Raw genomic sequence first — 15,491 nt, 5'->3', positions numbered from 1 at the left:
CCGTTTTTTAGATTAGCATCAGTCTGACCATTGTTGCATAGACAGTCACCTGTACCTTTTTTGTATGCTCTTTATTCTCTAGTAAGAAGAGTATTAAACTTTATACTTCATTTTACATTTTAAACTCTTAAACCAAATATATTTAATAAAGAGAAAAAAAATGAAAAAGACATAGCATTGTTCCATATTGACAGCAGAAATCCTTACAACGACTGGAGCTGTAAACCAAAAACAGAATTGTAACTATGTACTTTGTCACCCTTTTTAAGTCACTTTTAATTTTTAATCTGACAAATTTCTCAACACTACAGAAGTCAATATTAATCCAACCATCCGTATCTCAGAAATGATCAAATAAACTCTCAGAACCAAATAAACAATGCTCTTTGATATTTTCGAAGCATGTTCTTGGGACTTCTCAGAGTTTAATTAACTAACCACGTGTATATAATTTGGAGCAATAAGGATGAATTATTTCTTCCTGAGCCTACTACAGACAAGGCTTTAATCCTGTATTGTGACAAATTTGGTCTCACAGTTTATGAAGACAAAATTTAAAACAGAACTATCACTAAACCAAAATTTTGTCAAAAACACATTTTTTTTGTCCTTTCTTAACATTGCTTATAGCCACATGTCGGACAAGACCAGAAGTCAATTATTACTGAATTTGAGATTTATTCACAAAATGAGATTTTATAAATGTATCGCTCCAAAGTCTACAACTGGCCACCAGCAGCCGAAACCTCAGATATATCCCAGGATATGCATACCAAGACCCTGGTGGAGTTCACACATCTCAACATAGGTGGGAATTACTTGTCTAGTATAAACTGCAGCTGAACAAGTTCCCTGCTGCATTGGACTCTCTGGGAATATCTCTGACCCTGAACTCAGGGTTCTGGACTTGAGTCAGATAAAGGCAACTTTAAAAAATGTTGGATGGTTTTAAAACAAAAACACAGTCTAACAGCTGATTAACTCCACAACTGACGTTCTCTATCACTTCCCCGAACAATCCAACTAAACCTGACTATCTTCTACTTGACTACTCCAAGACCAAACATTTAACTCCTGACCTGCCCACTAACCCTAAAGATATGCAGGTTAGGTGGATTGACCATGCTAAATTGTCCCAGCGTATCCAGGGATATGCAGGTTGGGTGGATTAGCCATGGGAAATGCAGGGGCTGGGTTGAGTGGGATGCTCTTCAGAGGGTTAGTGCAGACTTGACGGGCCAAATAGACTCTTTCTGCACTGTAGAGATTCTATGGTTCAACAATTCTAACCTACCTTGCCTCACCTGAGCAGACTACTTCCCACTCATTCCCAATCACCCTCCAAACCCAAAGACTCTCTCACTCAGTAAAACAATGGAACATTTAAAATCTTATCAAAAACAGAAGCTTGTGCCCTAAAAGAAGGGACTGGTCCTTCCTTTCCCCCAACTTTGCTGGCTGGATTCAGGTGAGAGAAATGTATTCCTCCATCAGCCAAGACCACAAGATCCTGGAAGAAATGGAAGGTAGAATCAGGTCAGGAAAACCTTTAAAAGCAGTGAGTGTGCCCAACGTCGCTGCTGACTGGAAGACCAAGGTTAGTTTTGATAGACTAGGCCCAGAGGTAGGGTCACTACTACTAGATCTCGCAGCAAAGTTTAAATATAGTCTAATTCCTTCTTGCCCATCTCAATAATATAACCTTCCATTGCCCTCCAATGAGTTAGTATCCCCACTTTCCTTAATGGTCTATCATTCTGTGAGATTGCCTTATTAGGGTCAGTTATGTCTGGTGGTCACATACACAATAAAATGCTATATTACAGCTCAAGCAGTGATAACTGACATTTAGAGCTTTACCATATGTGGAACACATGAGGTGTGGTCTAATATGCAATTTCAGTTTTCCAACATGCTCAGTTTATTCAAAATGATTTTTTTCACCATTCTGAGGGAAAGAATTTCAATTATAATTATATTTCACAAAAAAGTTTACAGTAATCATTAATGTCTGTGGCTCGATGCACATTGGAGCCATTTGTTCTCTTCATTTCAGGTCTCTCCAGATGACAACAGATTTCCAACTTAAAAGTGCTGACTAACATTTGTAGTACACAACGTGAAACGAGTAATTATCACAACCAGTTATCCTTCTTCCCTTTTGGGCACTTGGTAATGTGCAAGACAATCATTTCTCTAAGTGCCTAACAGGATTCAAACTCTTAGCATTCTGCAATACCATCATCTGCAGCTCCCATGTATTGCACTCCTTTCTGATCTCAAAGGTCTATGCCAACATGCAAAGACAAGGACTCATGATTGAAAACTGCAGTGATCTAGTTCCACAGCAATGCCAATTATGTGACAAGGAATATTATCTGGACTGTAGATCAAACTCTTCACTATTTCTGAACTTTGTATTTCTTTCCATACGGTACACTGCAGGTAAGTGCTTCACATGAGGGCACACCGATATTGAATAGTTATGGAGGCCAACTCACACCCTTTCTCTTAAAGCCATCAATAAAGACCAAATCCAGCCCTTGTTTGAATGCCAGTAATTCATACAGGGACATGGCTCTAAATGCAACTGTCTGATTACCATTAGTGTTCCCATTTGGACAACATTGACAGTTTAAGTGTGGATGATCTATCTTTACCTGCTATTCACACAGTTTCCAGCAGAGGCCACTGCAAAGCAGTTAAAAGCAAAATTGGTTTCTGGTTACTCTTACCCACTGCATTGTGATTACAATACTTCCATTCAGTGTCCTGACTGAAACCACCTAATTTATCCCACATTCAGCATTGACCCTGGGATCCTGTTGGCATGTGGCTTAAGAGCAACATCATTACCATGAATGTGACCAGAGAATGAACACAGGTTTAAAAAAAATCAGTCATTTCATGCAGCTAATTTATTTCCCACACTCCCGAGCTTTTACCTGTATAATTGGCTAGAACAACTGGGTCTGCTTCAGTGCCATCCTTTGCCAGAGTGATAATGGAAAATGTGTAGTTGGTTCCAGGTGTCAGTCCCATCACGGTACCATTTTCACTTCTTACAGTTTTACTCCCATTACCAAGCATGGGTGGTGGGTTTCCTTCTGTCAGTATCCTGTACCGATACTCAACTTTATACTGCTCAGGTCTTGTCCAACTCAGGGTTATGCTGGTTGTGTCAATCTGTACTATTTGTGGGTCATTTACAGGATTTGGTTCTGTTGAGGGAATAATTTAAACAAATACGTTTAACAAGAATGCAGCCACTTCGCATCCAATGATCTTTCAACGTTCTGAGTTGCTTTACAGGAATACCAGAATCCCAATAAGTGGCTCTCTCTCAGACAGAATGATTACTACAAAATAGAACCTCCATTTTGTTCACTGCAACCTTCAGATAACCAAGAGGTAAAGCTGTTGGGGGGAAATTCACAGATCTATCCCAGTGCCATCAGTCTGAACACAATGTGTTAGTGTCCTGGACTTCTGCCCCCATCAATGATCCTGCCAACCAAAAATCAATTTATATAAATAAAAAGGAATCATGATAACAAATTAGTAAGTCCATCTGTTAGAAACTACAGCAAGACCAAACATTCCTTGAAACATATTATTTTCCAATATGACAAAGTTACACTAGAATCATGAAACAATTATTTGTGGTTTGGACAAATCCATTTACAATGGACACCTCCCAATGTAATCCACAAAACAAGAAAACCAATCTGACAGAGCTAGTAGAAGTAGATTTAAAAAGTGGATTTTGCTGTTTTGGTTGGCATTTATTGCTCATTCCTAGTTGCTATTGCTGGTCAATTGCCTCCTTGCAATTTGATACGAGTGAATGACCTATAAAGCTAGTTTAAAGGGGTCACTTACAGGTATGATCAAAGAAGACTGGAAGATTTTCTTCCAGTTAGGTCTTCAAATAATCAGTAGCTTCATGGTTACATTATAATCACATCAATGGTGCTTGTACACACTCCATGGTCATTTTAACCGGAGGTGAAACTCTATCATGGATCTTCTAACCCAGAGCTGAGGACACTACAATTTCATCATAAGACTCCCCTTGTTCTGTTCTGTGCTTTGACAGATCATCTCATGTCCATGCCACTGACAGCCCATTAATTAAAAAGGTATATGTGGATGTGGATGTCCGCCTGCTTGTCCTAAATAGTATCTTTGCATGGAATCTTACAAATTATGTTAATGTTGCATATAATAGGTATCAGGTCTTTTGTTCTGGTGAGTTGTCTGAACATGGCTGTCAGATCTATGAACACAACTACCTACTAAACGCCACGACCAGTTGTCCCCAAAAGCCATATACACTGATGACAAGGACTACAACTTTGACATCAGGGAATCACAACCATGGCAACCGGTACCCGAGCTGCAAATCTTTATGTAAACCTTGCATTAAAAGCATGTGACCTTTTGACTCCACCCCCAAACCTTCCTTTTGGAAATTCTGATATATTCTGGAAAGGTCAGTAGTTGGCCAGATCATCTCAATGTTTTTGTCAAAGCATGCCCATACATGTCATGCCCCCATGGATAATCGAAAACCCAACCCCTTTACCAATACCAATTATCACATGCCTTGTTACACTTACTGGTGAAATGAGATGTTGACACAAAGTCACTTTTGAATTCTCCAGGTCCAACTGTGGCCACAGAGATGGTATAATTAGTTCCCGAAGTAAGGTTTGTAATGTTAGTGGACGTTGTGTTTTCCTTGATAGAATCAGTGACAGAACCGTTGGTGTAGGTGACATTGAAGGTAAAGCTTCCATTATCCATGTCTTCAGGTAATCCCCAGTTTAATGAGATGAAAGTCGTACCAAAGTTGGTCACATTTAAAGTCCCTGGAACACTGGGAACTGAATAGTGACAAGTATAAAAGCATTATTCCAATGAACCAATGTATACTGATTTCTAAAGGGATTTGAGATACTTCTCAGCTTAATGTTCCTCAACACAGAAGTACTTCTTTTAATTTGAATAATCACTTGATGTGATCAATACCTAGGACTGGTATTAGAGGACCAAACCAGCACCAAATTGGTAATAAATGGAGAGTGTAGTCTTACAGTAATAGGTCATGGGTATAGTGGGTTATAGGAGAGGAGGAATACAATGCTAGGAGATGTGAGAGACATTAACTGAGCCTTCAATTGAGGACCTGCATGGCTAATACCATCACCCTTGGTATACAAGTTAAAGTCCTTTCTAGATCTGGGGAGATACACTTCTTCTTCTGATGTAAATTCAAGTGAAATTAGGTTTATCAATCTTAAATCACCCACTATCTCCAATGTAATGCAAAAACAAAACTTGTTCAATAAGTAATCAACACCTTATGATTCAACCATTGCAATTGATTAATTTGTCAAACTGCAGTTTGGGGCAGGGTTGGTATGCAAATGATCATCAAATTCATGATAATAGAACTGTAAAATTATCAAAATAGGCATTGAAAAGCTTCACTGCCAACTAGTCAATGCTGGCGATACCATGATATTGATTATTTTGTGTTTCCCTAATGAGAATAAAATAAAACTTCAAAATGGAGGAAGTGAGGACTGCAGATGCCGGAGATTAGAGTCAAGAGTATAGCGCTGGAAAAGCACAGCAGGTCAGGCAGCATCTGAGGAGGAGAGTCGACAGTTCGGGCAATAGCCCTTCATTAGGCTTATGCTCGAAGTGTCGATTCTCCTGCTTCTCGGACGCTGCCTGCCCTGCTGTGCTTTTCCAGCACCACACTCTCGACACTAAAACTTCAAAACGTTTTCTTTGGCTGTGAATTCTAGGGCAGGCAAGCTTGCCTTTCTTTTTGGTTGACATCCCAATTGTTTTATACCCGAGCCATAGAAACCAAGAAACAATCAGCAGTAGTTCGATGTTATAGATATGCTTACAGCAGTGAATGAGATTCAATAGTGGGGATGCTTAATAAACTGTTAATTTTTAAAAATAATATAAGTTTAAGCCTTCCCACACTCCATTTGCATGCAGTTAATCGAAATGGATTTTCTTGCATTGCACATACCTGTTGCACCTCGCACAAAGTCAGAGGTTTCATTGAAAGGGCCACTGTTAGTTATCACAGTGACATCGTACTCTCGTCCAGGACGAAGATTGGTGAATGTTAGTGGCAATGTGGTATTCGTGCTTCTGACTTGTAGTGACAAATCTTTTATATCTCGAACAAATACAAAGAAGTTCTCCACGTTACCAGGAGGAGCAGCCCAGGAGATGATCAATGTGTTTGTCGTGCCGCTATTATTCACTGTGATGTTTTCGGTTGGTATACGGACAGGTCCTGCAAGGTTGAAAGAAGTTTGAATTTTCTAAGATTATTCAGATGCAAGGAAAAGTGTTGAAAGTTTGGTTAGGAGAAGTCAATCCCAGAGCAGTAGAATAGGATCAGAAACATCCCTTAAGGTTGTGCGTCAGTCAGATACATTATGGTTGATACGTATTTCCAACTCTACTTGGATTATTTGCTTTTGCTCCATAACCTTTTTGTTGGGTGAGTTTATCTATCACTAACATCTCACTTTCCTTTGAAGGAGAACATTGCAGATTTTTTTTAAAGATTAGATTCCCTACACTGTGGGGATGGTCCTTTGGCCCAACAGGTTCACACTGACCCTCCGAAGAGTAACACACCCAGTCCCAATTCCCACTGACTAATGCACTTAACACTATGGGCAATTTAGCACGGCCAATCCACTTGATCTGCACATCTTTGGACTGTGGGAGGAAACTGGAGCATCCGGAGGAAACCCACGCAGACACATAGAGTATGTGCAAACTCCATACAAGGCTGGGATTGAACCCGGGTCCCTTGCCCTGTGAGGCTGCAGTGCCAACCACTGAGCCACCGTGCCGCCCCCTCACTCAAGGGGATGCTTTCCAAGTTCCTCCCTAACTTTGGTTCATGTTATTTTTCCCTGTATTTCCTGTCCTTGAGTGGAAAGCTCTTTTTTTTCAACAAGAAAAGTACTCTTACCTTCTACCTTGATTTACCTTTTGAGAAAAAAGCACTTGGATTTTAATCAAATTCCTTCAACAGAAAATTGACACTTTTTAGCACTAGATGTTTGATGCTGAGACTCAGTCAGGGTGTTGGGGTAATGCACTAGGAACTTCTTTATCAACCATTTTATGAATCAATACTTGGGCAGGAGGTGGGAGAGGGAGGGGAGAGAAGAGTAAATTTAGCTGGGGGTGGGGGAGAAGATTCAGCTATAGTTCATAGCTGCAGCATACAGAGGTGGGAAACCTCTACATTGAACATTGAAAACATACCTTACCATGATATGTGGAGCTGGTGGAAACTGGAGTCATCCACAGTGACCACACCTGCAGTGAGTTTTGGCTGCATGAGTGACTTTGGCTCAGAGTTCATGAGCTGAGTCTGAGCTGTGGACACTGAGACACACGAGAGGACACCCTTTCAGGAGTGTGACGAGATGATGGCAGATGTTTGCAGGTAAAGGGACGGCTGGAAAATGGGAAGCCTTCAGAAACTTGACGGGTAGGAAAACCCGAAGGCATTCTACTCTGATGCGAGAAACAAGAGAATGGCCAGAGTGAGGGTAGGGCCGATCAGAGATAGTGGAAAGAACTTGTGCCTGGACTTGGACGGGGTAGGGAAAGTTCTTAAAGAATACTTTGCTTCAGTATTCATTACTGAGAGGGACCTCGTTGTTTGTGAGGACAGCATGTCAGATATATTTGGGACATTTAAGTGACTCTTGAATAGGCACATGGATGATAACAAAATGCATGGTATGTAGGTTGGTTTGATCTTGGAGTAGGATAAAAGGTCGGTCCAACATCAAGGGCCATGCTGTGCTGTATTGTTCTTTGTTCTATTTACTATCTGCATTAAATTACTTGGGGGACAGGGCAAACTGTAATGTATCTGATACATAAAAATAGGTAATAATAGGAAATAGGTGATGGGTACTTGAGGAATTTGCAAGGTCATATAGATAAGGTTGAGAGAGTGGTCAAAAACTCAGCAAAATTTAATGTAGGGTAGTAGGAAGAATCAACATATAGATGATTATTGAAATGAAGAGGAACTCCAAAAAAGTACCTCAGAGAGGGATCAAGGTATTCTTGTACATTAAATATAAAATGGTAGGATGCAGGTGTAGAAAGTAATTGAGGAGACAAATTGATTTTTAACCTTTATTGTTAGTGAGTTAGAGTTTGGAAGCAGGGAAGACTTGTTACAACAGCGGAGAATGCTGGTGAGGCTGCATCTAAGGCAGTGTATATATGCTTTTAGTCCCCCTGCTTCAGAAAGGAAATACTGGCTACGGAGCCTGTTTAAGTGAATCACCTGCTCAACCCTGGGGTGCAAGGCTTGATTTACCAAGTAGTATTAAACAGATTAGGTTTTATACATTAAGGTTTAAGATAATGAGGCTTGCTCTTGTTGAAGGATATAAGACAGTGAGGGGGCTTTATAGGGTAGATGTTAAAAAGATGTTTCCAAAGTGGGGCAGTCTCAAACTAGGGAACATAATAAGAGAACAATCATTTAAAACAGAGATGCAAAGGAATTCTTCTTTCATAAGGTAGTGCCTGGAATTCTCCATCCCACAGAGCTAGGTTACTGGAAATATTTAAAGAGGACATAGATGGATTTTTGAAATGTCAGGGAGTTGAAAGCTGTAAGGAACTAGAATGAAAGAGGAGTTGAGGTCTGGGGCAGCTCAGCCATGATCTTACAGAATGGCAGGTCCCGCTTGAGGAAATGGGGGCCTACTCCCCATCCTATTTCTCATGTTTTCATTCCTGATCTAGAAATCCTCAACAACAACACTGAATGAAAAACTGTAAAACCTTCACTTTACCTCAACTGATATTCCTCATCATGATGAGCACAAACTTTTCCAAATTAGAAATAAAACAAAATATTTTACAAGACATCGCCATGTACAAAGATAACTAAACAGTGGCTAAAAACATCTTAAGGTATGGCTGTCCACCACGAAGAAACCTCATATCTGATTCAGGATTTGTGCTGCATTTAGCTGTGATAACAACAAGGCCACTGAATCTTATTTTGAGGAAAATTCCATTCTGGTTACGTGCTTGTTACTGGATTACTCCAGCTGGAATATGCAGTTGGAATAGATTGCAAGTTGACAGCATGTTGGACTTAGCTGTATCATCCCCCCCCTCCACACTCACTGACCAGACACACAAATGACAAATGGTTACTTGGACAATGTACTGGGAGGCTGTCCAGATCTTTGGACCCAGTGGCAGGAGGAAAAACTATGAAAAAGAAGATTTTATACACAATGTACTTTTATGAGGAACAAAACACTGTAGCACTTACTTGTGTAGCTCGATACCATCACAGGATCAGCTGATATGTTATCAGCTACCAGGGTGATAATGGTGAACGAATAATTAGTTCCAGGGATCAAACTATCCACAGTAGTATTTTCATCTCTTACAATTTCACTTCTACTGTCACTGGAAGATGCTTCAATTCTCTTGGTCTCAACCTTATATGAATACTCATTTCTATATTCTAGTGGTTGGGACCAATTCAAAGTTATGGAGCTTGTGGTAACACTGACAATCTGTACGTTCCTCACTGGATTTGGCTCTGTTAAAAATAATGCATTTTCATTTTGTTAATTGATCAGTAAGCTATAGAAAATAATTATTCAAGTAAATCAGTTATTGGGGATAACTTCAAACATAAGCAATGGAGCACAAAATGACATCATCCACCTTAAGATACCAAGACCTATAAATACAAAGGCAGACATACCACCAGTGCTTCACCGGAGATTCTCACTGATGATGTTACCTAGTGTGGTGACAAAACGTCTGAAAACAGACCTTCAAGCTCAGCGAGCTAACTTACAGACTTATCACCAGCCTGAGCGACAAATATTCTCAAAAATCGCTATTAGCACAGATACTGAAGTCAGCAGCGAATGAATGCTGCCAGCTGCTCATTAAAGGTATGGTTTCCTACCTTTTTTGCGCTAAACTTTGACAGTGCAGTACTGAGCCCAATAACAGGTTAACTGTATGGTGCAATCCCAAGTCATGAACTATGGCCATCATTAATACTAGAAACACTAATTGCCTAAAATGGTTTTAGGAAAGGTAAAAAGATGGCCAAAGTGGACACGTAAACAGGTTGATGCAAGCTCATGAAAGCAAAAGCAAGTCTGCGCTGAAACTAACATCTTATCAAAAGGCATGGAAATTCAATTAGGTGAAAACATCTTTCATTTCTTATTTTTGATTTTGTCTTTCTGGAAGTTTCACATACTAGGATTAAAGTGGGCTGCAGATTATCCAGTTTGAATGAAGCACTGATACCAGATATGGGAATGCATAACTGAGCAGTATTTCAGAAAAGTGTAAGAACATGGACTCATTATTCACCCCTTCATTTCCTTCTGAACACCTTAAAAGCCACCAACGGTGACAGAAATAGAAACACAGCAAACCCATTCATCATGAGCTGAAGGTTTCTATAAACATCCTACTATTTAGGATACAAATGACAATGGTCTCAGGTACAATTAATCAAACTTGAAGACTCTAAGAATTTTATATACAGCATATTCTTCATCTTATTGTGCGAGACACTCTCCCCCTTTTAAAACTTTATAGCTGAGTTTGTGTGCAAGTTTGATGTTGCATTTGATTATCTTTCCTTCAGGTTAATAAGTAATAAAAATCCTCTTACGCATAATCAATCCTAGTAATTGGTTCATTAATTTTGGCTGCTATGACATCTTACTTGAAGTGTGACATAGCTATATGCTTAGAAGAATTTAAAATAATTGTTGCGACTGGCTGATGGGGCTAAAAAGAGGTGAGCAGTTCACACCTTGTCACCTGGCTATTACACACTACCTTGGCTGTTTCAAGGTGCTCCATCTGAATTCTGTGGCAATCAGGATATTAATTGCCTAGTGACAGGTCACCTCCAAGAGCAGCCTAATTGGAGGGCTAGCAGGTCTTCAGTCCCAGAAGTGCTAATGGGAGAAATGACCACTGCCAGCAGTGTACCTAGCGGAGACTAAACACATTGGATGCTGCTCTCAGACCAAGGCGTATGGGGTTGGGATTGGTCAGGCAGGCCACAGTTAGGAGGGAGGACAAGTGTTTCAGTAAGATCATTAGGGAATTTGACCCTTGATGATGTATAGTAAAGAATTAGCTAGACCTATAAATACATACAAAAAAACAGATAAATCGTAAGCAACATCAGTAGTTGTCTAAGAGATCACACGATTAGGAGATTCTGAAGACAAATGTGGTTGTTTAGATTTTACGCTGAGTGTAATAGGTTAGACAGTTTATAGGATGTTCAATAAGCAGTCATCTTACAAACTGCAGACATTTTTCTTAAGGTTGCATTGAGCATCCAAGATTACCAACACAATAACTGAGCTCCTGGGGAAAGCCAGATTATCAGATATATTCTATGTAAATTATTGAATGCATTAAAGTTGTAACAACTTACTTTTACTGAAAGTTAAAAGTTAAACTTGGGAAAGTCCTGGGAATGGGAGCTGTCACTTTAAGAAGGTAGACTACTCACCAGGTGGTCAAAAAACATGAAAGGGATCATTAGTCCTGACCAGTACAGTGTTACACTTCAGCCATAATAGAAACCAGATCAGAGGTCTTGGAAGGTTTCACATCTCAGCAGGGAACATGAACAAGCAGTAGAGATGAGTGTGTCAATGAATGACTTGATAAACAGAGCAAATACTGGGGGTCCAGAACATCAGGTCCACAACCTGGTTAGTTGTGTCAGAAACTTGCACATTTCACCGAGATTCCCTCTCATTCTTCCCAATCTCTCCTCATACAACAAAACTCAGCCCAGGAATCAGTCTTATACTGCACTCTGTCACTGGCATGTATATATTTTCTTTGGTAAGGAGTCTAAAACTGCACACAATACCAGAAGTATAGACTCGCCAAGGCCCCATACAGCTGTAGTAAGACTTCCTTCCTTCCTCCTGAGCTCTAACTGTCTTACAATAAGGCCACATACTATTTGCCTTTCAAACTGCCTACTTGGTCAATGACCAGTATACAAGGCACTCTCACCCCTTCGTACATCAACTTTTCTCAATCTATCACCATTTAAATATCACTCAGCCGTTCTGTTTTTCCTACTGAAGCGAACAACTTCATATTTTTCCAACATTACATTGAATCATAAAATCCCTACAGTGTGGAAGCAGGCCATTTAGCCCATTAGGTCCACACCAACCCTCCAAATAGCATCTGACCCAGACTCATCCCTCAATCCTATCCCTGTAATCCTGTATTCCCACGGGATATCCCTGCACACTAAGGGCAATTTAGCATGACCAATCCACCTATCCAACACATCCTAGGACTGTGAGAGGAACCTGGAGGAAACTCGTGCAGACATGGAATGAATGCACAACTGCACAGAGACGGTCACCCAAGGCTGGAACTGAACCTAGGTCCCTGGTGCTGTGCAGCAGCACTGCTAACCACTAAGCCACCGTGCCACCTATGAATGCGCCTGACATGCAATTGCCCACTCACTCAACTTGTCTAAATTGCCTTGAAGCCTCTTTACTTACCCCTCACAGACCCATCTAGCTTTATGTTGGCAGCAAACTTTTAAATAACACATTTGATTCCTGGGAGTTAGGAAGAATTTAGGACGAAATGGGAAACAACTCAGAATGAAATCACAGAATCCCTACAGTGTGGAAAGGAATCCATTTGGCCAAACAAATCTGCAATTCCACTCTGAAGAGCATCCTACCCAGCCCCAGTCCATATCCTTAGCCCCATAACCCCACATTTGCCATAGCTGATCCACCTAACCTGCACATCCCAGGACACTATCGGCAATTTAGCATGGCCAATCCACATTACCTGTACATCTTTGAACTGTGGGAGGAACCTGGAGCACTGGGAGGAAACCAACGCAGACACTGGGAAATCAATGCCAACTCCACACAGTCACTCAGGGTTGGAATGGAACCTGGATTCCTGGTGCTATGAGGCAGCATTGTGAACCACTGAGTGACTGTACCATCCAATTCACTTCTCAGAACAAAACTGCTTTGGTAATTACACTTACTTGTGAATTGAGTTGTTTCCACAAATCCACTCTGCAAATCACCAGGTCCAATGGTCGCCACAGAAATGACATAATTAGTTCCAGAAGTAAGATTTGAAATTGTGGTGGAGTTTGTATTTGCTGTTATTGACTCAATATTGGAATCACCACTGTAGGTGACGTTGAAAGTATAATGTCCGACTTCCATGTCTGCAGGCGCGCCCCAGTTTAGCGAGATAGAATTCGTGTTGAAGTTGGTCACAGCGATATTTCCAGGAACACTGGGAACTGCGTGGGGGTAATAAAAGATGCAAAACAGTCACTCTCACTGACACTAACATTTCTAAGTTCCTGATTATTGTGCCTCTGAGTTACTTTGCAAAAGTTTTTCTATACTAAACGTAAGTTGTCATTATTTTGGGAAAGTTTGCATACAACATGTAGGAAGAGAAGAGCCAAGAGATTTCTCACATTTTCTTGGAGCCCCATGAAGAGATTGAAGTTGTCATGAGAGTTAGAGCGGGGCGATGAAATCAGGATTTCCATTGGTTATTTAAACAGGGAAACTTGCAGAACTAGAAGGAACACTCCTCCTGGTTCACGGTGTTGTTACCTGATAGATGCAGGAGGTTTTGAAAGATACCTACTAGGATCTCAGGCCTCTGTGGGTTAAAATTATCATCTTAAAAACTTGTCCAAATGGAGGCATGCAGCCTCAAAAACTATTATTCATTGAACTGGCCCCTGATAGAGATCTCACTGCCTGTACCTTGCAACACACCTCTGACAGGATTCGAGATTTTTAAAAACATTTTTGCCAATTAAAATGACCCCTGACATTGTGATTTTAGGGGTTTCTGTAAGGTTTCTACTAACAGCCCTAGCATTTGCATTATCAAGAAATCCATATTGTGTATTCAAAACTATCTGGGTGAGGGTGTGAATACAATCCATCAGTTTCGGTGTTGGAGTGGAAATGTGAAAATATCAGAAAACAAATGCACTACATATTCTTTTGAAATTTCTTCTGACAACATTGAAACAAATGCTAAAATGATGAATGTTGGGATTTCATGTTGCCCTTTTGATGAGTTTGCATGCCAATATTTACACAAGTTAAAATCAAAACTTTATGATTCAACATTTCTAGTACCACTGGAGTTCAGATGCTGCTTTGCAATAAAGGCTTTTGGGATAAAGTATACAACATATTGCTTCTGGCAAATAATTTAATGAAAACAGAGCTTTCATCAGCAATTCATACGCAACATTTAGTGTCTTGGTCTAAAATTTGTCCGCTAAATTTTGTGGAAGCATGAAGTGGGAGGAAAAACAATAGGAAAGTAGGAGGATGGATGGTAGTGGATGACAACAGACAATTGATTATAGTGAAAAGAACAGATGGACATAAAGTAATAGAAAACATGACAATGTTTCTTTTGTTGACAATAGTCTATCTCGAGCTTTCACTGCAGGGATTTCTCCAGTTTGATTATGAAACTTCATAAATTTTAAATTGTACTACACCAAGATGGAACCTGATGGCATCTTCAAGGAATATATTTTTCTCCAATGGTCAATAAAATCTACAATGGATAACAGTAACCACAATGTCAAAAACAAGAATAACAACTTGTATTTATTATAGTGGTTTTACAAATTAGGATGCTCCCAGGACCTGACAAAGGTATCACCAAACAAAAACTGAAACTTGGCCAATTTGGTTTGCTCAGCTTGCATGAAATTTGAGGTTCCCCAGGATTACTGCATTATTTTCATCATATACTCTCCCAATTCCTTCAATTATGACTGGATCAACACTATCAAGAACTTGGAAACTACTCAAACTACTTTTTTCTTGTTGTTTCTTATTTGACATTTTGAATTCAGATCCTCTGTCTCTATTTCTACTTATCCTGCATTATCTGACTTGTTGCATTGGCTTTTTCACTTTCTTGTCTTTTCTAACAGTCAAATATCCTGGAATATTTCATGCTCAGCTTTGGTGACATTGTAAGCACATTCAAATGTTGTCTATCAGACTGAACCAATTTCTCTGCATTGGTGGAATTAATTCATCTACCTCGTTATGAATCCCATGTTACACTCTGTCATATGGAATAATGTAAAGCAGGGATACCTACAAGATTAGAATTAAACATTGCAGTCATAGAGTTATACTTGTAGTTCATTCCATATATGATCCACTCTCTGTGTACAGAGTCAACAGAGTCAATAATTCATAGTCATCAGAGATCCTAGAAAATTTCAGCACTGGAGGAAGTTACAAGATTGACAAAGTCATGAATTTGAAAATAAGAGAGAGACTTTTGCAATCAAGGCACTGTAAGGCTAGTAG

At 39.9% G+C, this 15,491-nt stretch overlaps 1 protein-coding gene across 1 annotated transcript in view; it reads right to left on the bottom strand.

Moving 5' to 3' along the window:
* The window catches only part of ptprja (protein tyrosine phosphatase receptor type Ja), a 138,646-nt gene that overhangs the window by 70,804 nt on the left and 52,351 nt on the right, over nt 1–15,491 (bottom strand). The window contains exons 14-18 of the mRNA XM_060839174.1: nt 13,154–13,420; nt 9,377–9,652; nt 6,059–6,331; nt 4,623–4,889; nt 2,946–3,221 (exon numbers count right to left, since the gene is read on the bottom strand). Of these exons, the coding sequence (XP_060695157.1) occupies nt 2,946–3,221; nt 4,623–4,889; nt 6,059–6,331; nt 9,377–9,652; nt 13,154–13,420 (1,359 nt within the window). The remainder of the gene's footprint in view (nt 1–2,945; nt 3,222–4,622; nt 4,890–6,058; nt 6,332–9,376; nt 9,653–13,153; nt 13,421–15,491) is intronic.

This window comes from Hemiscyllium ocellatum, chromosome 18 (assembly GCF_020745735.1).
Source record: "Hemiscyllium ocellatum isolate sHemOce1 chromosome 18, sHemOce1.pat.X.cur, whole genome shotgun sequence".
NCBI lineage: Eukaryota > Metazoa > Chordata > Chondrichthyes > Orectolobiformes > Hemiscylliidae > Hemiscyllium > Hemiscyllium ocellatum.
The sequence above is the reverse complement of the archived record's forward strand: the minus strand, read 5'-3'. Positions and strand labels throughout refer to the sequence as shown.